The sequence below is a fragment of the Pelecanus crispus genome, chromosome 1 (genome assembly GCF_030463565.1).
Source record: "Pelecanus crispus isolate bPelCri1 chromosome 1, bPelCri1.pri, whole genome shotgun sequence".
NCBI lineage: Eukaryota > Metazoa > Chordata > Aves > Pelecaniformes > Pelecanidae > Pelecanus > Pelecanus crispus.
Window position 1 is genome coordinate 16499698 of NC_134643.1, and position 26457 is coordinate 16526154.

At 37.5% G+C, this 26457-nt stretch overlaps 1 protein-coding gene across 1 annotated transcript in view; it reads right to left on the bottom strand.

Annotated features, from left to right (window-relative positions):
* The window catches only part of COG5 (component of oligomeric golgi complex 5), a 200895-nt gene that overhangs the window by 28010 nt on the left and 146428 nt on the right, over window positions 1-26457 (bottom strand). The window contains exons 13-16 of the mRNA XM_075719793.1: window positions 23726-23807; window positions 20615-20819; window positions 19348-19509; window positions 17117-17216 (exon numbers count right to left, since the gene is read on the bottom strand). Coding sequence (XP_075575908.1) covers window positions 17117-17216; window positions 19348-19509; window positions 20615-20819; window positions 23726-23807 — 549 coding nt within the window. The remainder of the gene's footprint in view (window positions 1-17116; window positions 17217-19347; window positions 19510-20614; window positions 20820-23725; window positions 23808-26457) is intronic.

Consider the following 26457-nt stretch of genomic DNA (forward strand, 5'->3'; position numbering starts at 1 on the left):
GTTTTTTACAAGTTATTGCAAGTACACAGGAACTCAAGCTTATTCACAGCACTATGGTGACAGTATCAGTTCATTTCCCGTTCTTCAAATTTAGGGATTATTTCAGGATAAATAGGTTTCTGAGGCCTTTGCAGAGGGAAAAATCTTTTCCAGCATATCTTCAATTATTTGATATCAGAATGCATCTTTAGACTAGCTGCCAAATATATCATCTCAGCATCTTCATGCCTTCCTGATGAGAACAGCCATGTGAGCTATGTACACCTCTGTTTCCTTCCTGGTATTTCTATTTGACAGACCCAACTGGTTTTTAAGAATTCTGCTTCTCATGTTTACAGCTTCAAAGATTAGTAACAAAACAGCTGTGCAGAGAAACACCCTGTCCACCCAGCTGATTACCCTCCTAGACCCCAGTGACCTTTCTTCCACACCTTTTTTAAGCACTGTACAGACTATTCAATTTTTTTTTTGCACATTTACAAGTATTTAGCATAAAAGACACTACTAAGACAGTAAAATTTTACATCCTAGTCACTTAAATTTCAGTTCCTCAGTCTCCTATAAAGGTTTCACAACTTCTTTTTCTTAGACATTATCAATTCGTTAGAATGTGTCTCTTCTGCTGGTGAAAAAGCTTGAGTGATAAGTACAACCAGTAAGGAGTACAAACATAACCCTTCTGCAGCAACAAGCAACTCTTATCAACAAGCAATAGTGCACAACAGCTTCACAGGCAAAGTCTAAAAATGCCCGAAAAGCAACCAATCTTTCTAAAATTGTTTACCATATTAAATTCCCTTAAATTAATCAACGTGAACTCTGATAGCTAGATGTGTTGATCTGTTGTGTATCTTAAAATAAAAATCACTGGTCTAAAACAATCAGGCTTGGAAAACTCAGCTCTTGTATCTAGCAGTAGGAACTGGGCAGGCCAGGGCTCCCTAGGACCACTTCTCCTGAAGGTGTGCCATGGGAACACCTGGCACCTACATGGGTAGGTGCACCCCACCATCGTGGGAACACCTGGCACCTACATGGGTAGGTGTGCCCCACCATCTACAGCAGAAGTCTCAGGTAGTTGTTCCCATCTCTTGCTGGCACCACAATGATTTCTGTGACCTTGCCTTGAGGCAAGAAGGTTCTGCACCAACTCTGTCCAACATGGTTCATGTACATACACTTTGTCACTGGCATGTATCTGGATTTCAGGTAGCTTGTCATTATTCCAATATTCCAATGCCTCAGACTGAATTCTTGACACCTCTAATATCCACTGTACAATCATGCATCCAGGCAGGAAAATGCCATCATTGTGACTCCCTGGTTCCAACAAACCACGCTTATGGCCCATTTGCTTTTGAAAAAATCATTCCTCAATTTATTTTTCCTAATACCAGGTTTTATCAATGAGTCACATTCATCACTCTCATTTATATAGCATGTACTTTTGAAGTTCTGTGCTGGACACAGCTTATGTATTTAAGCCCAGTGGTAATGTAACTCTTCCTCTGTTATCTGCCCACTGGGGATTGAACCGTGTAAATAGGTTAAGTCAAATAAGTGTGAAGCCTAGCCACATCAACTCCCCTGAAAGACACAGTCCAAGGGCCTTCTTTTTGGTAAGGGCACTAGAGACAAAATCTGATGCCTTTTTAATCAGTTACATTTATCTAGAAATGCAGAAGGCCAGGAAGGTGAATTTATGCTAAGCAGAAATAGGGAGGACAGAAGGGGTGACTTCATCCCAAATCAGAATCTATTTTGGGAAACAACTAAAAGTCAAAGCGCAGCTGAAGGACCAGATCCCATCTCCAGGGAACCATCAGTCACCCTGGGAGTTAGTCTGGCTTGAGCCTGCTAGCTGAAAAGAAAACAGAGGAAAAGAAATCATGCTGAAGCCAGGCCTGAGTGAGTAGTAACAACGAGGACTGCAACTGTTCCACTTTTCTGTATCTGTCTTTAAGTACAGCAATTGATTTCTTATGCTCTTCACTTCAGCTGGGTAAACTCTTTCTTTTACCTCAAAGCCTGTCTACTATTTACAGCAATTTCATGGGCACTAGCAAAGCACAGGCACCCCATTCGCCAGCAAGTGGCAATTCTACAATAGGTGACACGTCAGTATGAGCCTCCTTTGCCAACATGAGCTACCAGCACACTGGCAACATGAGATGCTAGTGAGGAAGAGAGGAGTGAGGCAGAGAAGTCTCCCACCAGTGAATACGAGCCAGGACTTTTGTATCAGGCACTAGGAAAAGGGCTGTGTCTTGTGGTACCCTCAAGAACGTGAACATGAGCTTCTGTCCCATGTGGCATTTCAAGAAAACTCAAAGGGCAGCTGTTAAAATAAAATGAGAAAGAAACACTGGAAGTACTGCCTCTGTGACGTGTACATGAGGACATGAGGACGAAGGTAGGAGGTTGAAATTTGCAGGTTCAATCCAGTATCTGACTAGCTGGAGGGAGCTGCCTAGAAGACTTTTTTTTTTTTTTTTAAATCTAATTCAACAGTATCTGAGGACTAAGTAGTAGATGGTGTCGTTTATTGAACCAAAAAGGACACTTGTAGAAGCTGATACACAAAAAATGTGTCATGAAGAGGAACAAGCTGACTGAACACCATCTGACTTGCTTCAGCCTGACATGGTCAAGAAACTGTAAGCCATGACTGGTACTGTGCTCTCATCAAATTCACAAGTCCTTCTAGAAAATAGTTTCTTATAGTTTGTATCCTTCAGTACACTAACGTGATTACACTGCTTCACCTGCAGAGATTGCAGGTGCCTCGTATCGGGTCAGTAAGTTGCCCAATGCAGAAAATTTCAGGAATGATTCACCTGACCACATGCAGGAAACCACAATCACAGAATCATAGAATGCTTTGGGTTGGAAGGGACCTTTAGAGGTCATCCAGCCCAACCCCCCTGCAGTGAGCAGGGACAGCTTTAACCACATCAGGTTGCTCAGAGCCCCATCCAACCTGACCTGGGATGTTGCCAGGGAAGCACTTCTATGGAATAATTCATCTAGCCTATTTTAGAGACTCTGCTTTAGGGAGAATAAATGCACCCTCTATGCAACTATTTCCCCCCACTAACTATAAAGGGAATCTAAAGCAGGACCGCAGACACATACAGGTAGCTATACTGCCTGAAGTCATGTCAGATGAATTCCCACCCTATACATGTATTTGCACCCCTTTGCATAGACCCGCTTTGGAAAATGTCTTGGAAATAACTAGACCAAGTGTTCTGGATTTTACACTTTTCTATGTTTAATACCTAAGAACAGACGTGTAATTTGACAGCATGGATTTGATCTCATACGTTGAGATGTGCTATGATAAGATTGCTTTGCGTTTAAATTCTTGTTTTCACCATGAAGCAATGAATGTAGAATTTAGATTAGGACATGAATCAAATCATCAGTTCTCCCTTGGGTTATAAAAAAATGCTAACTGAGTTTGTCTTTTTCTTGTAGAAAAGCTCAGACTATTGATACATCTTTTCCTATAATTTGTTTAGTGTTTCAAAGTGACTAACTTCCCCTCTTTCAACAGGTGGCAGCTCAGAAGAGACACTGATTTGTGAGCTGGTTTGCTACCATTCCCTTCACAGACTAAACATTTTGTGAAAAAGCTCAGTTTCACACTAAGTAACTAAGATCTCATGTGCATCCTTACTGACAGTTTTGGAAAACTCCATTTATTTGATTTCTCTACTCTAAAACAGCCTCAGCAAACCCACTCTCTAAAGAGCAGAAAACAGCATCATAATTTAGGAGTACAGAGAAGATCTTAAGTCAAAATAAGACGAAAGTAGTGCCTCCCAACAAAGCATTTGATCTAATTCTAGGATCATGAGACTAATGCGTTTTGATAGCACAGGTTGAACTCCAATTGTCAAGCTGACATTTTCAAGAATAAATACATTCCTAACAGAGGCAGCTGATGTGGCCATACCTCTGGCAGAAAGCAATCAATCCATCTGGTACTTGGCCTCCTGCCTGATCATAACAACTTGTTATAAAGCACAGAATTCATTTACAGAGTTTCTGAGTCGATAGGGCTTGGCCTTGGGATTTCTCCCATAAGCTAGAAATAATTGGGATGATTTACTATTAGGTTTAATGTTTTCCATACGGCAGAAGGAGGCTTTTACAATCTCTCCACCTAAGAAACACGTTAGTTTACTAGAATCAGTTTGCTACTTTTTGTAAAAATATGCCACCACTTAGCAGAAAAATACCTAACAATCTGAACTCCACTAATTATGCCACCTAATATATTAGCTACTTAGAGGGCAATTTGCAAAAAGAAGAGACATAATCTAGAGGTGCAAAGGGTAGAATTTGAGTGAATGTGTCAGGGCAAATAAGGTCATTGACTGATGAGGATAAATTAAAATTAATGTTCTGCTTTAAAAAAAAAATCAACTAAAATTTAAGCATAAATCATAAATAAGAATTTATGTTCTTTGAACGACTTCTGTTTTTTCAAAGAAGAAATATTTCAAGACATGAATAAAGGAATAAGCTGTGAGTTCAGGCAATAAATTAAAATGTACATAAAAATATTTATATTGCACTCTCAGGATATTCTTGTAACTTCCAAAACATTTTTTTTTTTTTTTTAAGCTTCCTGAGAAAAATGAAGATTTTATGTTCTAGGAATATAAAAAAGGAGCTCTACGGTAAAGGCATCAAAATCTTACAGAAAACACAGTTATTATTTTGGGAAGAAAAATTTGAAGGGACTCTTAAGTTCTTGACCAAGAAAAAAGACCGAACATCATGCTCATACTATTCATGCTAGAACAACAGCAATCATCAAACTGTTCCCTCAGGGGTATTTCTGGTTTGGTTTTTTTTTTTTTCTTCCTTAATATTTTCAAAAGCAGAAGAAATGGAAGGAAAACAGCAAATGGTCTTTCTGTAACAGAAAAGACAGGATTTATCTCTAAGTCTTTGAATCATCTCAGAAGAAAAGCACTGTACAAATAATCAAAAGTGAGTAATGGTTCATGGTCCTTAAATAATGAGATGCTTTAAAACAACTCCACTATCAGAGAGCACCTAAAACCAGTTCCTTTAAGGAATCTCAGAGAATCCTAAACCTGAAGCACTTGGAATCATTTCTCAACTTCTGAAAATTACGTCTGTTATATTTGACATTTTTTCAGACTCAGGTTTACCCAGCTAGCCCAAGTCTGAGGAGGATTTCAAGGACAATGTGTGTTGATCCTGATACCTCTGACTGTAACAGTTTACTGAATTTTTCATGCTTGCCAAATTAATGACTGAATGATTAATCATATTTTATATGTCATCCCAATAGCTGTTGGTCCCAACCAACTACTGAGAATGCATCTCTAGAAGAGCAGACATCCATCCCCAAGACTCGTGAGACGGGTCCAACATGATGCGGTGATATTCACCTACACACAAAAAATATAATCAACTTATCTAATTGTCATCTGCCTTTTTTGGTATCAAGTCCAGGTGTTAATTGAGATTAGAGTAATTCTACCCTGCAGAAGGTTTTAAATGAGCTTTACATTGTCCAACTCTCATTAGAGTTGTTCCAAAATTGCAAAATTCAAAAGCCTTTACCATATCCACATACATTTAACTGAATCAATTTCTGAATAATAGGATTTAATTTGGTATGAAATAACTTAAGAGTGCACTGTAACAAAATACTGTAAGGATTGTGCAATCTTGCTCTTTTTCTACCTGTTAGCAAAATTACATGCTAGATCTAGAGAAGTCTTTTAACCACTCTCCCAGCAAGATAAATTAAAGTACAGAGTACTCTCAAAGCCAGCCTTTTATGCTTGGATGACTTTTTCTGGAGTTTAGCCAGTATCTCTTAAAAAAAAAAAAAAAAATCACACATTTGTTAGGTGAGTCACGATCTAACCAGCAAAAGACAACATGAGAATGAAGAAAATGTTTCATGAAGTTATTTTTTAATGCAACTTTCTCCTCTAGATTTTTAATTCCATTTTTAAAAGTTTAAATGCTTTTTTAAGTGACTTATCAGCAAGACATTTCTAAGTATGCTCTGGCCAATATAAGTAGCTTCCTAATGACTGTTTTAACAAAACCCTTCTGATCTTTCCATCAAAAAAAAAAAAATTGCAAAACCTTAGCTGACTTCTGATTATTTTTAAATTAGACCTACTGCCATCTTTACCTTTTATTACTGTACAGTGAAACAGTAATTATTCTGAAATTATTTTAGTATATAATAGCCTCCCACATACTCTATTTAAACAACTATTAATGAATTACTTTAATGTGCCAAATATTGAATTCATATTTTTGGGTTCTCTCATTTAAATAGCATAGATACAAGTTTTTCAATGACAGTAACACCATGTCTTCAAGGTACTGGTATAATACAATTAATTCATGTATCTCAAAAAGAAGCGGGGAAAATATAATCTTTCACATTACTTACACCATTGTAACTGACCCATTATTTACAGAAAACCTTTCCCGAAGTGTCACTTCACTAATGTTCTTGACGATTTGTGAGCTTAATACATCTCATACTTCCATCCGAAGTTCACAATACTCGACATTTAGACAGGAGGACTAGATACATTTCCCTGGAACTGTCAGACAAATCTCATTGTTGGAATATGTCCTGAATAGTGATTCACCCACAAATGAAAGCTTACAATTCAATATAACACCATCTAATATGAGACACAGATTAATTCTTCTAAGATCACATAATAAAAAAAGCAATCAGAAATTCACTTTATGTCATTACAATGAAAATTCATCATGTTTTTCAATTCAAAACCATCACAGGCCTCGAATTTGCTGGAGTTTAAATCTGGTGCCAAAATTCCAGTGCATGAACAGTATTTTCCCTTCACTGGAAGAATGTGATTCCAGGAAATCTTTTCTCTCTCCCTCTCCACCCTGTTCTCCCCTACTTTGTTGAATTATTCAGCTAGTTAAATTTAGCTATGTCAGATAAGGGGATAGGTGGACAAAAAAACCAACAACACAGATACCCAAAACCACAGTTATGTCAGTACGTATCAATAAACATCCTAACAGAGATGCAGCTCACATCCGTTTTCTTGCTGCTGTAGCATATTTGATTTGGGGAACTTGTATAAATTAAATGAGCAAAACCAGTGTTTTTAGCTGGTGTAAGGTACATGTCTCCTTAGGAATATATATGACTGAAGACAACCCAACAAATGCTTTTCTCCATAAATGAGGTCTATTTTTTTCATTTCCCTAATAAGAAACCAGACTTATAACCCTCCTAGATCAACATCTTTCTTTGCTGCAACACGTTACGGATATTTTTCCTTGCTACTAGGCAGGCAGGGGCACAATCAACGGAGAACTTGTTTAGTCCAGCCCCTCTCTGCCTTTTCCTAGTCAACCACTAAATATAGACTGAAAGGTTCAGAAAAAATTCCGATCTCAATGAATACTCAGAGAAAACTAAGAACTGATCCTTCTCATCCAACTGTTTTATCATTGCAATATTTTAACTTTTAAATCCCATCTTCCTTTGCATTTCTGCTTCTCTTAACAATTTCACTGATTGAGCCAAGACGTTCCAACATAGTCTCTGGATCAGTAATAATACGCTTAGCCTTTCAGATTCTGGACAAAAATAGGCCATTCATATTGCTTATCATCTAAATAACGCACTGAAAACAGCTTATTTAAATCTTCATTTCCTTGATCAAGCATGACAGACTCTTTTTCTTCCACAAATGACATTACAAAAATTCTTTGTAAAGACGCTGTCTCTTTCTCAGCTCAGAGTTTAAGCTGAATTAATTGTTTTTCTATTCCACCTGGCATTCTAGCATTTTCTTTCCTCATTCTCTTTATTGGAACAAGGTTTACAAACCAAGGAGAAGCATTATTAAATTAGAAGTTGTTTTTAAACAGTAAATATATAAACCAAGATCAGAGCACATTTAACTGTAATCTCAGGAAGAGAGATCCTGGAAGATCTCCGAAGTCATGGCATGATAGAATTACGCTTTCAAAACTACAACAGAAGCCTATTTCCTATTGACTATCATGTATCACGTGCACCATAAACCCACAAAGAAAGAAATCATGAAAAAAATCAAGACTCATCTGCCACAATATCACAAATAGTTATGATGATGGGATGGATATGCAGAAAGTTGAGATCTATTTTAAACCTCAGTAATTACAAACTAGTTTTTAAAAATTCTCAAAGGAAAGGATCAGCTTTTTTGCAGAAAATTTGAAAGACAAAAATAAATTTTCTAGAGTGGTGTGAGAAGAATATGGTCTGTTTTCTCACAGTCTGCCTCTTTAAACTCAAAAAATTTCCCAAATAATCTACTACAACCCATTCTAAATGGCTAGCTAGTGGACCAGAGATATTTAATAGGGAGATATTAATTCTGAATATCCACTGAAAGTGGAAAATTGAGAGGATCATTATGGGTAACTGCAAAAGATTAAGCCACCCGAGCAGCATTGAAGAACACAACAGTAGCTGAGGATGTAAGTAAAGCAGAATTTGGAATCTTGCACCTGCAAATCACAAGTTCAAATATAAACTGGATTGAAGGACGATGAGAGATAAATTGTTTGTCTCAGTTTCAGTCCTAGTGGAAAGTGGACATTTATTAAAATCTTTGTAATGTGTATCACTGACTGACAATCTTATCTGAAGCCTCAGGAAGGAGACCTGTGATTGAAAAGGTCTGAGAAGAGAAATTCATCTTTAAGAATGATTCCTATAGAGTAGAGACAGAGCACAATGGCAGGATAATGCAGTGAGCCATACAAGTTTTGTGGGCAATACTAAAAATAAGAACAACTGCAGCAGAGCTGACTTTCCATTATATGTATTTTGATGCTAATCTTATGTAATGCATTTGGTGCTGATCAGCATTACAAAGATCAGTGCTCTAAAAATATCTGAACATGACAGATAGATAGATGCTCCTCAGCCTATATCTCCATCCCTTACATTCACTAAAAATAGAATATTAAATTACAGAAGGGGTTGGTTGCACTGGTATCCAAAAAGGTGTCATCTGAGTTGGCTCAAAGAAGTATTTGGCTACGTGAAGAAAGTGTTGAACTCCTGAAAAGAGTTAATATCCAAGAGTTTTCTTGCACCCATCCAGCAGTATTTGGAGTTTCCAACTAGCCACAATGCCACAGACAACTGTGCCCTTTTAAAGGACTAAAACTCTGGTAGAAACACCAAATGCTATTTGACAATACGTCAAGTATGGCTGACAAGCATTACAGAGAGAAAAACATGTTTAGGAAAGCATCTTTTGAAGCTCTGGCAATCTAAGAAAATCTTAAGACCAAAAGCAATGTTACTATAGAAGAAATCAGCATCTCCTAACTTTTGCCTTAGAGATTTATTTACATCAGAAGTAAGAAAGTATGAATTCCAGATGCAAGAAAAAAATTACCCCCATCTGTCAGCATTTCAAGCTTCCTCTCAAACAGATTTTGCATGTCGTTCTCATTCAGTCTCATTCACATATTGGCTACACCCATAGCAGTAAATTAAGCACTGCCAGGCGAGGTTCCTGGATCTGGCACGTGATCATCTGTACTGCTAAACTGTCAGGACAGTCACTGGCAAGTTTTTGGCCCCGGCCAACAACTACTCTCCCAGATAATCTCTAGCCGTGGCTCAGGAGAGGCAGTACTGCAGAGACTATCCCCAAAAGGGCAGTGGCAGGCAGCCATGTGCTTTGGGGAAGGGGGGCCCTTACCAGCCGCGAGGCAGGCTGTCCTGCCCCGGCTGGCCGCAGTGCCCAACGTTCCCAAGCACCTCTTGCTGACTTGCACGGACGTCGCTGTTACGTTCCGTGTTGGAGACTGAGAGAGTTCACAGCTACGATGGCAAATTAAGTCCTGAGTGTCAGTCATAAACCTTAACTGACGTTGTACTCTCAACTGAGAGAGGCAGACTTTAACATAAGCGTCAGGGTGACAGCGTGGAGCAATTTAATACACAGCCTTTCTGCAGCAAAAACAAACACGTTTTGCTGATCCTTGAAGTGAGGCCAACACTGATCAGAACAAGCCTCAATGATACAAATTTGCCTTCAAACAGATGAGACCAAGCTCATTTACTTACTTACATTTACTGTTCTGAGGACAGTTAAATGTTTTTCTTTCCACACCCATGCTCTGTTTTAAAAGCAAATCCAGACCATCTGGGGACAAGCAGTGAGTGATCGGGATATATCAGCGTTTGACTCTGAAGGAGGGGTTGAAACAACAATGAATTGTTACATTTTTCTACTTCTTATGCTCTTTTTTGGTATTGACTTTCTTAAACAACAATGCGCTAAAAACATCTGTCATCAAGTACATGTTACTCATCATTATGACAGATAATAATACTTTACAATAACACAGTCCCAGTTACAGTATTTAGTACCGGATAATTGAAAAGCAGAGCTCAGTAAACCCTCAGAACACATAAAGTTTAGAAATAAAGTATATTAGTTTTAATCATAGAATTTTTATGTCAGAGTCACTTTAAATTTAAACAGTAATCCAATTAAACATTCAGAATTGTTTTACAACATCTGAAATCCAGTTTCACCATTGCATTGAAAAACAACATCAGGCTAAATCAAAGCTTCCCAGTTACTTCCCAAGAACCTTTTTGTACTTGGCTGAGTACCCGCATATTACTGCTCATATTACTGCTCTAGTACTCTGCGACTGGTGCATGTTCTAAAGCCATGTATAACATTGCATAACTCAGATATTTACTTAAGTAAATCTAAATAAATCTCAATATACTACCGAGATCCAGGATAGTGAGAAAGAGGCTGCCTACTCCCTATCAGATATCAGCTGATGCTGATTTTTCCCTCAAAACAACCTAGAATCGAAAAATCTCATTCACCAAAGAAAATCCATACAAATTTCTTTGTGTCCCAAGTGTACAGTGGTCCATTGCTTTTGGGATCAGAATGGCAAGTTCTCTCTCATTTTGCCTTTTGGCATGTCGGGTACCAGAGGTCTTCAATATGTGAATCAACGTCCTGCCCTTTGAGGGTATGGGACAACTATTCTTGGTGCAGGGACTCTGATTTTTGAGGCACTTCTATCTTCTCTTTGATCTTTAATCTCAAAATCCCCTTCTATTACTGGGTCTTTAGCATTTTAGCTTTGAAATATATAAAATACACCAAGTGTCACCTTATGTTTTCTTAAGAAGGTCAGGGAAGAATTCCTCAAAACACCAGGAAGGACTGTGCTCTCTGCTTAAAATTTTCCAAGCGGCTTATACTAGGCAAACCTGATAATCAGAAAATCCCACAACCATTACCCAGGGTAAAATCCTGATGAGAAGCCAAGCCTCTACCATGAGCTGTGGGCAAAGGACAGATTAGTAGCTCTCCCAGAGCACTGCCCACAGCCTGTATGTCGGGCCTCCACCTCATTCATCAACTTTTGTAAGATGTATGACACAAGTCCAACCACATTTAGTTAAGGGAATAAAAAAATGATTCAAATTCTCTATTTCCTTCCTCCCTCATTACACCCACTCTCCTTCTCCATCTTCTGTGTGCTTCCTCTTAATGATTGCTTACAAGTCTGACAGTGGGAAAGATCTCCATTATATCATCTGCCTGCAGCCCCTTGTCTGTTGGAAAGATCCCTTTTTTTAGACAAACTTTTCTGAAACATATTACTCCATCAAATACAATATTCCATATTTAGGAACCTCTCCAATTATAGGCAACCACAGCTCCCACTGATTTTAGCCTTATCTACCCTAACCTTAGGATAAATCTGCCTAGTGTAATATGGCCATGCAGATTCTTGCTTTGCCTGTACTTCAAGCAGACATGAACTTGCTCTGCTTGTGCTCCAGGCTGAATGAGCGTGTTGTGCTCAGCAAGGTGCCAAGGCTAAGCTGGTCACCCTGGCTTGGAGTGGAGCTAAAATGTGCCCCCACCATCTGGGAGCACAGCAGGGTGAGTTTGTGTTTGCCTAAGTTAAAGAAGCATACCATTACATATCCACATATATTTTAAGGTAGTTTGATCCACCACAAGTTGCCAGCATAATCGCCCCCACCAGCTCTGAAAAGCAAGTGGGCAACCTGATTTTTACAATCCTGCCTCTGCAAATTACTCTTTGCTTGTTTATTGGCCAAAAGATACCAGGCCACTTTGTCTCTGACAGTGATGCCTTATGGTGGGGGGAGGCAGCAAGACAGCCTCCACAAGGCAAGACAGGAAGGTCTGCTGTGGGACTCTGATTGCAATTAATAAAGATAGTCTGACAAGAGGACTGTGACTCTAGGGAGGAAACTAGTAGAGGTCTCCAGGTTCAAAAAGTAGGAGAATCACCTCTTCACCAAACAACTGCATTTTCATGTTCACAGCACAACACATTTCATCTATGTGCACTTGGTGGGTGTGTTAGTGTATTTCAATCCACCCACATGCCAAGCTGAACAGAAATAGCACAAAAGTAAGAGAACATACAGTACTTACATTTCTACTCACAATATATGAGGTAACTGAAATCATCACTCTAAAAGCAGAAAGAATGCCACAAAAACCCCAACAATAAATATTGTTTGAAATAGTCCTGTGCTGGGAAGGGAACAGACTAGATGACCATCTTCAATCTCTATAAGGACAATAGATCTTGCAATTTATTTTTCTGCTTGTTGGCAAAAGTACACATCTTGTAAACTTTCAGAGCTTTTAACCCTCAATGTTTCATGACTTCTCTCTGCAAGACATCCAGTTCTAAGTATCAGTAAGAGAAATAGCTCTATCAACAGGCAAACCAAAACATAGTGATTGCAAAGTTGCAACAGAGAGATTTTTAATTATGAGAGAAATGACAACATTTCAAGTACATTTAAAATTCAGCTCAGTCAATGAAAAAATTACAGGTAATTAACTCGGGAAATACAGTTTTGTCTCACTTCCAATCAACAGGTGACTATCATTTTCATTTTTATATACATAAATGAGAAATCTGATTTAAAATAGCACATGAACAAAATCAAACATGAATTTAAAAGACTTCTGCAATCAACCAGGCATCTTTTCCAAAAACGGACAGCCAAAATCTGTTCACTTCTTCTTATGAAAGATTACTGCAGAGTATTACCCTAGAGCACTGGTCTTCAAAGTGAGGTGCATGCACCACAGGGTTTATGCAAGACAATCCATTGGGGTGCAGGAATAAAATACCAGAACTTCAATAGTATGTGTATATAATTTATTAATAAATAAATAAATAAATAAACATATAATGGGGATGCATGCTCAAAAAGTTTTTACTGATAGGGATGTGTGAACAAAAAAGTTTAGAGACCACGGCCCTAGAGGATCCTGCTGTGCAATTACTGCTGCCGTGTCAAAGGCATCTAATGAAGATGTTGCTGAGATATAAGCTGTCTTTTGCATCTCTTTTCAACTATCAGTTACACAAATAGGTAAAAATTTCTCTAGGAGGCAGATTTGTGAGCTTCTACCTTTTTTTAAGCAGCATGGATTCTCAAAAAACCCCCAAATTACTCAACTTTTTGTTTTTGGGAAATGCAATTTACTGGTTTCTCATTAATCTCTTCCCTCCACTGTACTTATTGTCAGCATTTGATGAAAGAGCTGATTTTCCTTATGTGACCAGTTAAAAAAGAGCACAACATGTTATATGTGTCAATCAAGACAGGTAACTTAAGGTATTTGCAAACAGGAATGGATGGCCCCTCTGGAAAACTCTTAAATCAAGGAGAAAAGTTAGTGTTCTTTTTTATCTGGGCTACCTCACTTGTATGAAAAAGTGGCTAGTGAACAAACCCTGCCTCAGTAAGCAGCCATTATGTTAAAAAGTAAGCAATGGATTACAATGTGCAAATGCAGAAGAGGAAAATTTTGCTCTTATACAAAACACGATGATCAGATTTGTTAATCTCTCTTCCAATCCGGAATGAGAAGGATGTAGAAATGGTGACTAAACAGAAATCTCGCGGTGTCTGTAATCATTATGAAGATGTTTGGGCTGCCTGATTGAGGGAAAATGTCAATAAGAAGAGACAAAATAATAAAGGCACAGAGAAAATACACCAAGCACCCTTGCTCAGCATCACCCAACCAAACACAGGATGGGTGGTGAAGTTGAAAGGTAATACTCTTAAATTAATAGCAATATTTTTTTAAATTTAGTGCAATGTATAATTATCTCTTCAAACTCTATAGTAAGAACATCTGCAATTACACTGAGTGAAATTAGGACAAGAATTCTGAACACTTCATAGCATACACCAACCATACCAAGCATCAGCAAAGGGTTAGCTACAGATTCACCCAACAGCAGAATATATCTACCTACTGCTCACAGAGAGTTATTTATATCTTCTTTGAAATCATTTGAACTGATTAATACAAGAATAGGTCTCAGGCACAGCAACAGCTAGTTCTTGGTGTAGCAAAAGCTGAAAACCAAAAGCCAGCAGTGTACGAGGTCACAAGTAACACAAACAAATGTTTTGCATTCACAGGCAGAGGCCATTTTTTCCCACTTGTTTTTGCTTTAGTACTATATGTACAGATTGCTAGATGCTGCTTTTACTCAAAGGTAAAATCTTTGAGTCTTGAATGACATTTTTCTTATTATTTGTCCTATCTAAAGCTAACTGGAGAAACAGCAATGAAATCTTAGTGAATTGCAATTCCTTTTTTTGTGAAATTGAATAAATAAAACCCCTGACATCAGAATGTCTCAATTTTTTTTTTTACGTCTGCACATTTCAGTTTTTCACCATTCAAATCTACCTGCAACATTACAACAACATAAAAAAAAATTCTAATGACTCTTAAAAGTGCCCCCAATCTTTCTTCACTGAGAATTCTGAGATTCTTGTGTTTACTTTTAATTTGGAAGATAATTCAATTGTGCATTCCTCCAGGAAATTAAATTTCCATCTTTAGCACCGCTCTACTACAGCAATAAAGCGTCTGAGCGGAAATGTTACATGGTCACCCTTCTCAGCTTTAGAAAGCTATCGTTGGAGGCTGGATTGCAAGATTGAATGAAGATTGCATTCTTGGCTACACCACTAAAACATAATGAAACACTGCTGTCTGACATAGCTCCTGTTCTACACACGGTACACATTTCAGGCTCAATCTGTCTGCCCAAAAATAGGTACAAAAAAAAGTTAAGATGTTCTAGATCATATCCACAGGGCTGGCAAGCAGGGCACAAGACAAGTGGGAGAGCCATGCCCTTCTGGAGAGGCAGCTGGAGGCTAGGCATGATATTTTAGCACTTTGAAGATAGCACTATACACCTATGCCTTGGCAATTGTGTTGAGCTCTTCAAGTTTTTAATTTTGTAACACTTTTCAGTAAGGGAAGAAAAAAAAGTAAAAAAAAAGTAGTTGTGCAATACATAGTTGATATTGTTTTACAATTTGCAGGTATATTCTTGAAGGACATTCATGTTCATTGTGCCAGTTTGACTAATCCTGTTGCTTAGTTTGAATTCAAAGTTTCAGATTTTATTTTCAGTTGTCAAATTAAAGAAGTTCAGGGCTCAGACTCCCTCTTTACTCCTACATTCTTTTAGATTAAGGTCAGCTAATACAAAGCCACAAATCATACACTTGTCAGCTTATTTCTACATATCCTTTTTTTCTGGGTTTCTTAAGAATTTGCCAGCTGGCTGATCAGAAAACGATGTATGCTTTCGAACAAGCCACTGGCCAGATTCAAACTCTAACAGAGATGATGAGCACAACAGACCCTGGTACTTTCACAGTTACAGCTGATATGTCTCTCTTTTTCCAGTTGAATGCCACTATTTGACACTACACTCCATGATAAATTGAAACACAAGTGTAATATTTTTTACTCATGTTGACTCTCGCAACCTACTAAAAATCCTCATTTCTTTCATGAGCAAATTTCACTCCGAAATTATGAAGCCACGATTCAGTGTCTTTAAAGGAAGACACAACTTAAGCACTACTCTCTAAATATAGAGCAAAATAATGTAAACACATATTTTTATTTTAAAAGTTTAAATATTCTTTACAGGCCTTCATGACTGGTTCACCTATGTTCCTCTTCCATACACTAGTTTGCAAATTTCCAATACAATTCATCCAACAGACATGGTAAACAAGGTACGTGTTATTGAATTTCAGTTATTTTAAAGCTATTCAGAGACAGCAGGTGTCCAAAACCAGAATCCACACTAACTTAATTGCTGTTTTGTAGCCAACTATTACAAAAAGTTGTTAGCAAGTGTATCTCTTTAAATGAACCATATAGTAAATGAACATCACTGGTGTCTGAGTTCACTTTCAGAATTCATGGTAAATGAAAATCTTGTTTACAAATACAAATAGTCATTTCTTGTGGGTCTGCATATTGCAAAAATTAATTTTCATCTCTTCATGAGAAAAACATTAACATTTCAGCAACAGACTTCATGAGAAAATTGCTGATCTTAAAAATTATTTTTTCATATGATGATGACATTCACTGTACTATCCATTGGCTTTTTGGGGATCCTTGCCCAAAGGATAAGGCTTTGGGGATCCTTCCTCTACTCAGTTTAACACTAGATAACAGTGCATGGCAAATGACTGGAAGCATTTGACAAATGCAAACAAATCAAAGGTCAGTTCAATATATGGCAAATAATAAATATATGGGAAAAATGCCCAAATTTTGTTGCAAATAGTGAAAAAATATATTTGAATAGCCCAGACTTTAATATCATAAGGACGATGTATCATGTAACTGATGTAGTATCAATGGTAATGTTGATAAATATTAAACTGAATTGTCTTAATTTTACTTAACAACAATTACAATTTTGATTTTTTTAAATTAATATGGCAAATTCAATTTGGCGTTATACAGACAAATTTTACTGCTATCAATACACTGTGTTTATCTGAAGGCAGAATTTAGCTGAAAATGTTTCCAAATATAATGGAAAGCCAGTTTGAAGGTTTTGTCTATCTAGATTGCTTTACTGTTATGTTGTAAATCTACAAAACCCAGAACATTGTACACAGAAAAGCATAAGTTTTTAAAAATTTAGAATTACTTACAAGCTGCTCAGACTTTACACCATAGAGCTGAATGGTCTTTGCCACATTTTTTGCCACAGCTAAACTCAGGTCTGGATCAACAGCAGCGACATTTAGCTCACTGGAAGAAAAGATTACAAATCTTAATTGACAACTAAACAATGCTGTATTTAATTGATAAAGAATTAACTATGAATGTGTAGTTAAGTGGCATGTCAGTTTAGAGAGAGTAACACACATAACCAAGTCTTTCTAAGCACCGTAATTCAGTTTACAATTTAACAAGTCACTTGGGAATCTTATGTGCCGTTCCTATTCTAGTAAAAATGAGCAAAGTTTAGGAATGACACTTCAGTATGAAATGACTATTAGTAAGCCATTCAAAAATATTGACTGCAATTAACTACATTCAAGCTTTGGCAGCAGCCTTCAAACATTACAGGTGAATACACAGTCATTCAACTCTGGAATTACATGAGCTGTGCAGAAATACCCAGGGGACGCCTTAGCTTGACACAACTAATAAGCCATGTTTTAGGCAATCCTTTATAGTAACAGAGGCCCCAAAGGAATGACGGGGAACAAACAGAAGGAAAAGAATTCTAAATCACTTCCAGTATTTGTTGTTCCTGGAACCTCCCAGATCTCCATCGGTTGGGGCTGCATTCATAAATGCTCTACTGAAGATATAGGCAAGCGCAAGGACCATCATAGAATCATAGAATCGTTTAGGTTGGAAAAGACCTTTAAGATCATCCAGTCCAACCATTAACCTACACTACCAAGTCTACTTTAAGCCAATCAAGGGTAGACTAGACTAAAGCATGTCCCCAAGTGCCACATCTACCCGTTTTTTGAACACATGTTGCTAGCGATGAGAATAACCTCTCAGAAGAACTGGATAGACACTAAGCACCCTGACATAGGAACAACCTTCACCGAGAACTCTGCAGGGCCCCAAACAGCATCAGCTAAAGGTCACTCTGGAAAAAGCTGAAATTTTGTAATTTTCAAGTCATTTTCCCTTCTCCTCTGCGAGGAGCAAAATAATATCAATAACCACACCAATAGGCATGTTCTGAGCATCTGCAACTCCCAGCCACAAGTACAGCGTCAGTATTTAATATTACACACACACACTCACATACACATACTGTGAATACTGCCCATCATTTTCAGACTGTATTAAACAGAGTAGTCCTTACCAAAACCATATGAGGGAAAATACACCATTGGTAATTTAAGCATCTCATTTCACAAATTCTACCTGGAATAGTCGTCTTTATTATCTTGCTGTTTCACTCTAACAGAGTATTTACATCAGGCATTATCACTTGCAGCCAAGCAACTATCATCATCCCTTTGATACAGTCAGAATAATTAAGATATCAGACATTTACAGTATGTGTGAAGTTTCTCCTCCTGGTGCTTTATAAGCTTAAACAGTAAAACTTAAAATTTCAGCTATTCCAGAAAACCAAAAAAAAGAAAATAAATATTAAAATTTGTAATAAATTATGAATAATAATAAAGAGGTGATTATCCTGCTGTATTCAGCATGGGTGCGGCCTCACCTCGAGCACTGTGGACAATTCTGGGCCCCACAATTTAAGAAGGATCTGAAGGTCCTTGAATGCATCCAGAGGAGGGCAACCAAGCTGGTGACAGGGCTGCAAGGCATGTCCTGTGAGGAGCAGCTTAGGGCTTTGGGCTTGTTTAGTTTGGAGAAAAGGAGGCTGCGGGGTGACCTCATTGCTCTCTACAGCTTCCTGAGGAGGGGACGTGGAGAGGGAGGTGCTGATCTCTTCTCCCTGGGGTCCAGTGACAGGATGCATGGGAATGGTTCAAAGCTGTGCCAGGGGAGGTTTAGACTGGACGTTAGGAAGCATTTCTTTACCGAGAGGGCGGTCAAACTCTGGAACAGGCTTCCCAGAGAGGTGGTCGATGCCCCAAGCCTGTCTGTTTAAGAGGCATTTGGACAATGCCCTTAATAACATGCTTTAACTTTTGGTCAGCCCTGAAGTGATCAGGCAGGTGACTAGATGATCGCTGCAGGTCCCTTCCAGCTGAAATATTCTGTTCTGTTCTGTTCTATTCTATTCTAAATCCTGACTTAATTTTTACACTAACCAGTTTTATAACTAAAGGATAATCAACCTTTTACTGTTAAGGAAGCCTCATTTCTAAAATAGTAACTTACGAGAAAAAACATGTTACAAGATTACATTTTGTAATGTATTATACATGCATACCTGGCTATAGTTTTAATGATGCTGTCAAGCTCGTCAGAAGAAGGCGGATTCCGACCTCCAGGAGGGAAGACAAGATTGATGGGGTCAAAAAGTCGAGATAAGGATTTTGACAAATAAGCAGCTTCATACTGTTGCAGTGAATCTTTCAAGGCTTTTTCTGGACTGTGGGTATAAGACAAAATTACTACATTTTAAATTAAAATAGCATTGAGTATTTCCAGACTATACAAACTTCGCAGTATTGAACCTGGTTTTTCTTTCTGCTCTTTACACATACGCACTTGAAAAGATTTTAATAGTGTATAACACCTTGGTTTTCACTTGAACCATGTAACTAGTCAGGGAACCATTCTGTGTAGTTCAACACAGTTCTTAGCACTTTCTGTAAGACCTACGTGGAATCCCTAGTTCAAGGTGGTCTTCAGAACAGTGCTAAAAACATCTGTAAAATATCAGCAGGATATCCAGAACTGCAATGAAAGACCTTTTTATATTCACATAAATCATTAGAAGATAGCTAATTTATCTCCTGGTATACATATGCATATAGAAAGCTTCAAACAGAAAGAATCTTCTTAAATTCACCTTTAATAAGCTTCAGTCTTCAGTATTTCTATTTGTGAAAATGAGTAAGCAGTAGCGCTCTCGAACATTTTACCTCATTCTCAGAAGTTTGGTGAACACTTTAATTTGGTTCCATTGAAGTCAATGATAAGTCTCCCACTGATTGCTCAGGAACATATTTAAGCCAATACAAATCTCACATAAAATATTCATTTTATCTTACATAAGTCTAGAAGTCCTAATAGACTTGATGAGCCTGTTTCAGTTTGATCTTTCTGATATCTACCACTCCGATCATGTTTATTCTACGATGTGTAAACATAAAAACTGTGAATCATAACAAACTGAGCATTTGTCACACTCCAATGATTGCGGTATCATTAAGAGAAAGCTACTGCTGTAATTGCAACACATAGAAAACTGAATTTTCATCATTCTGCTTTTTTTTCCACCCAAAGAGACAAAAAGATAAAACTAGTTCCAAACTCAGGGACTTTATGAAAGACATGACAATCCAACACTATTAATTATATAACCTAATGAAAATCCTACAGCACTAAAATAGGAACTGTAAGAGCGGAAAAAAGCCTTTAAAATTTTCCCGCTCTGACAATCTGAATAACACTAAGTTCTTAAACATATTCTGTTTTCTTGCAGGATGCAAAGCTTTACATTTTACTGCCTTACACTTCATAATACATACTCATAATCTTGGGTTTTTTGCATGAATATGTCCTGTGTATCTTCTTCCATTTGTTGTAGTTCAGCAAAGAGATCAGTAGTTCCACTTGTGTTAAAATTCCTCTGAATATTTTGACTATATTGTTGCAGGCGCTTCCACAAGTCATTATAAAGCCTCAGTAATTTAGGGTATTCTCCTTCAAAAGCTTGTTTCAAAAACATAGAGGCTGCAAAATAAAGCAGTAAGGAATACGCATTGCTAAGTTCAAACTAATTTTTGGATTCATATAAACAACCTGTATCCTTGCATTTATATCAATGAATGACATAACAATGTGTCCTGGTTTTGGCGGGGATAGAGTTAATTTTCTTCCTAGTAGCAGGCACAGTGCTGTATTTTGGATTTAGTAGGAGAAGAATGTTGATAACACACTGATGTTTTAGTTGTTGCTGAGTACTGCTTATGCTAGTCAAGGACTTTTCAGCTTCCCATGCTCTGCCAGGTGCACAAGAAACTGGGAGGGGGCACCGCCAGGACAGCTGACCCAAACTGACCAAAGGGCTATTCCATACCATATGGCGTCATGCTCAGTATAGAAACTGGGGGGGGTTGGCCAGGGAGCAGCGATCGCTGCTTGGGAACTGGCTGGGTATCGGTCGGCGGGTGGTGAGCAATTGCATTGTGCATCACTTGCTTTGTATATTATTATTGTTATTATATTGTCATTATTATCATTACTATTTTACTTTATTTCCATTATTAAACTGTTCTTATCTCAACCCAGGAGTGTTTCTCACTCTTACTCCTCCAGTTCTCTCCCCCATCCCATCGGGGTAGGGGGAGTGAGCAAGTGGCTGCGTGGTGCTTCGTCACTGGCTGGGGCTAAACCACGACACAATGTTATCCTATCTTTAGTATTAATAATGTAATATTTATAATTCATTTCAAAGCGGCATGAGCTATCACATAAATGCAGTTGACAAAGGCACGTATCCAAAGCACCAGGATAAAACCCACAACTGGAAGACATGACATGGAAAACTTATTTTGTACAATAAAGATACTAATCATGGTCGTGAACAGTTTGGTATCAAACTTAATTATTACTATTATCATTCATTTAAGTCCAAAGTGTGATTAGAACTCTCTAAATCTAGAGGTTTTCTAACAATAGCTCGATGGGGGAAATGTGTGGGGCTGTGCAACTTTGAAGATACTCATTTAAAACAGACAGAGGTAACTTCTATAAGCCAAAGTCTTAAAAAATCTGATTATGGAAGCATGTGCTTTTAGCCACACTTCTTAAAACAAGGTACCTAGAATGCAATTCCTAAACTTGTCAAATAAAGAATGACAAAGCCAGAAGAAAAAATCAGAATTATTTTCAGCCTTGAAAGGCTGGCCACAAGTAACAGGAAATGAAACAAATGTACAACTGTCTTAGCAACGGATGTTAATCTTGATCTAACATCACTCATACTTTACGGATCTCCCATTACATTAGGAGATTAACACTGTTCCATTCATTCGTAGGTTTTTCAAGTTCCAGACGTCTGCCCCATTTCACCCAGCCTATCCTTTCAACTCAAGTATAGTCTGATTTTGTATAGTGGAGGATTCACATTTATTATCAAACACAGTTATTTTAGGTCACTGAAGCTATGTTTGTAAATACTGTCCCAACCTCATAAAAGCAGATCATGATCTATCATCAAACTCTGTAAACTACCATGAATTCCTATTTTTACACTATTTTTCTGATATTGTCTAGTTCTCCTCTGATCTATATTATCCAGAGGTCTGTGACTGATGTCTGTGGACTCAATCACTTAGAATTTAGATGTTAAAAATGAACATTCTCATATAGATGTGTCACTTAAATGAAAGTCTACTCACTGTAAGCATTGTTTCCCCAAAACTCAGCTGCAGCAAAGTAAAAACATCATTCACAGTTCAAAAATCCAACCGCTCCCTCTAAATGTTTATGTAAAAAACATCATTAAAAATCATAAGTAATAAAATATTTTTGAATAGCTGTCACACAAAGTACCGCTGACAAAATGTAAGAGTTCCCTTACTTCTGAAATGTCAATTGATCCCATTAACTGATGTCACAATTTTACAATCTTAAAACCAAGTGCTGAAAACAGGTAGCACATGTTCAGTTGGAACATATGAGATTCCGGGTATGTACATACTGCTGTTAAAGTAAGGCGTAAGGCAAACAGTAAAATTAATATGTTTTAACACAAGATGAATAAATTTTCTTTTGGGACCATCTAGTTACTTAGCAACCACTGAACATGAATCAACCAGCTAGTTCCTCAAAATTATATTGTTGCTGTAAAGCCTGGAAGGACCAAATTTTGAAGGACCAATGTAATAGCTGAGATCACAAAGATAAATGCAAATCTTAGGCACTTTATCTGTATGTGCAAAAGATTAACTTTATACACTGTATACAAACATGAAAGATGTATTTATGAGAGTACCAAACTCACCTATGATCCAACTGCATGCTGTGTTAGCATGTACTGGTAACAGTACTGTCTTACGTTTATACATTATTTTTTTTTAATATTCCTTGATTGTATCTGTCATTTATGTATTACATATGTAGAGAACATTGTGTATAGTCAGAACACCAACCATTTATCTATATTTAGACAAGACACAATTCTGAAGAAACTGAACTCCTATTTATAGAGGTATCCAAAAATGGCTAAAATCAGATTTTTCCAACTAATCAGTGCTTAACAAGAAAAGACTGTAAGAACTGCTTTTTAAAATCTAATTACTATTTTTGAATTTGGCAAACCCATTCTCTTTGGAAAGCATAACATACCATTCCAAACATTTTTACCTCACATACAGTTGCAAAAATACATTTTTGTTATTAGATAATGACTACTTAATGAAGGAGAAAATATTTCTGTCTGAAAATTCAATCATAGCTTAGGAGGATCACCCTGTTTGGTTACAAACCCAAGAAGTTTTAAACTCACAGACCCTGCACTGATTGAACCACTGCTATAGTTCTAGTAGAGGAGATAATGAGCAAAGGGCTTACTGAAATGAGAGATTCAAAATAAGTACAGAACACATTACAAATCATTTATACTGAATACTTACAATCTGTTGCTGACTGAAACTGAGAGGAAAGTGTCTGAGTTACTGCAGTCCAAAATTTGTACAGAATATCAGCCTGGCCATCCTGATAGCAAGGGACAAAAGAAATACAAGTTTCAAAACACACTCTTGTCAAAATCTTAAACAATGCAAATGCTCCCAGTCAAAGCTGTTCTACTATCACTGAGAATAAAAACTAAGTAAATGAAGTCTGAGAAGTTTTCCTCAAGTTTAAAGCTAGAAAAAATATTGGAGAAAACAAAAATAAAAGCTTCAGTCTTCTCTCAAATGGAATATTCTCCTTCAAGTCTGAGAGAAATGCTCCCAGCTCTCTAGGGGCATGAGCGTAGACGAAAGCAGTACACCTCAGGAGCTGTGTTAGAAAATCTCTTTGCATTGCATTGACTTTCTCATTCTGGGGGGGGTTCTCATGCTGACTACATCACAGCAATTATTGTTCCTGCCATCACAACGTGCCTGCAAACACCAACCAGGGATCAAAACCAGTGCATGCTGCTCTGCTTCACGCGGAACAGTTTCCTGTTTCTAAAAACATAAAACACATGAAAATACAGTGAACCTCACAGCTGACTCTTCACCACCTTGTGTCCACAGGGCTTGCTGTCAGAAGAGGAAACGAGGTAGCATATTCTTGCAAAAAGGACACACAAAAAAGGGCAGGCTGTTTCCTTATTCCCCCCAACATCTTATGCTTACGCTCAAGCATTAAAGCATGACTTTGTTTTCTCCTTTTGCTTTCTTCCTGTCTGTGTGTTTGAGGTAGAAAAAATTACAAGAGATGACGATGGGTATCCTGTCCTCCCTACTAGTCAGATACCTGGAAGGCTGTCCAGTGTTTTCATGGGAAGGAGAATCTCACTCTGGACAAAACAGTTCTTTTCATTGCATGGTATACACGTAATGTATTGACCCTACTGTATAAATTAATTTGTTTGACCAAATGACTACAGTAATGATAATCAACAAAAAGTGCTCAGAACGAAAAAGTGAAACAGCCAGCAGTGATGACAAATGGCAGCAATTCTAAGGATCTTATACTGGCATTTGGCTGTTTCTATCCTAACTCACTTGGAAATGTCCAAGGTTTTAAATCAAAGCACAACATTCACAGCTAAAGATGGGTTTAAACAAAGGGCTCAGCACTGAAATCACTGTCAAAGAGGGATGCATTTTCTCAGCTTTCCTTTTGGCACTGCCAGTGACTTTACTAAGAGAAAAATGAAAAAAACGCAACCAATCAACCCTAGGTCGTGTTAGTAACGCAAGCCCTTTTAAAGTATCAGTTCAACTTCTGCACTGCCCAGCACCACAAAAAGGAGATTAGCTATCAAATATAAGAGTCCAGCTACTCCAAACTGAAGTACTACTTAAGATGACAAAGGAAGAAAGAACGCACTCTATTCACTTGCATTGGCAATAACATGCAAACCAATGAAGGTGTTTAGAATGTCATCCATTAACAGAGTACCACTGCATCCCTCTTGAAGATCTGGTCATTGAAAGACTGCAAGTTCAAGCTCAAGTTTCAGTTCTGAAACTACACCTTCAAGAATTGATATAAACCTGAAAATCACTCAAAGATACACTGAGACATCTAAAAATTTAAAAAAAAAAAAGAAAAAGAAAAGAAAAAAAAAGTATTATCAGATAGAATGCTTTTACAAATTCTGAGATTAGATGAGGAATTCATCCAACCCCACCCCTATCTCTAAAGGTATTCAAAGAAAGGTAAAATTTATGGGTCATGTTAAGAATTGAGAGAGAACATCTTTTATGCTGCTGGACTCAATACTTGTAAAATGTATGAGAATTAACACAGAATACTAAAATAAACTGGGATGATGGAATCTCATTTTTGACTGCTTGAGGACACTGATGGATTTAGAAACTGAAGTAACTTATTTTACAGCGATGTTTGTAATTTCTCTAAAACTGTACTTGATTTTCATAAATGTGCAAAGTAAAATTATAGTATTAGACAATGATTCAGAAGGTGCACTGCATAAAATATCTTTGGGTTTTTTGTAAATTTATTACTATAGCATAAACGTGAAATTACTCAGTTCTTCATTTCAGTCTGACATTTAAAACGTGAAAATTACTATCAAACAAATGGCCTTTCACATCAACTATAGAGTAAATTAATTAGCTTTCATATTCTCTATTCCAGCTTGGAACAATGTTTGCCTATTCAGCATGGTAACTCAATTCCATTTCTAAATAATCTAATGGAGGTAGAAAAATACTTACAGAGCACTTTCAAACAACTTTTTTTCATTACTGTAATCACCATCTACACCTCTGTCATGATCTCAGCAGAAAATACAATGATTAAAGGGTCTTGAAACCAAACTTGCATGAAGTACCTCCACATCAACATTTCTATCTTAATTGTCATATTCAACATGGCGACAAATAACAGTAACATACTGTCCTGGTTTCAGCTGGGATAGAGTTAATTTTCTTCCTAGTAGCAGGCACAGTGCTGTGTTTTGGATTTAGTAGGAGAAGAATGCTGATAACACACTGATGTTTTAGTTGTTGCTGAGTACTGCTTATGCTAGTCAAGGACTTTTCAGCTTCCCATGCTCTGCCAGGTGCACAAGAAACTGGGAGGGGGCACAGCCAGAATAGTTGATCCAAACTGACCAAAGGGCTATTCCATACCATATGGCGTCATGCTCAGTACAGAAACTGGGGGGGGTTGGCCGGGG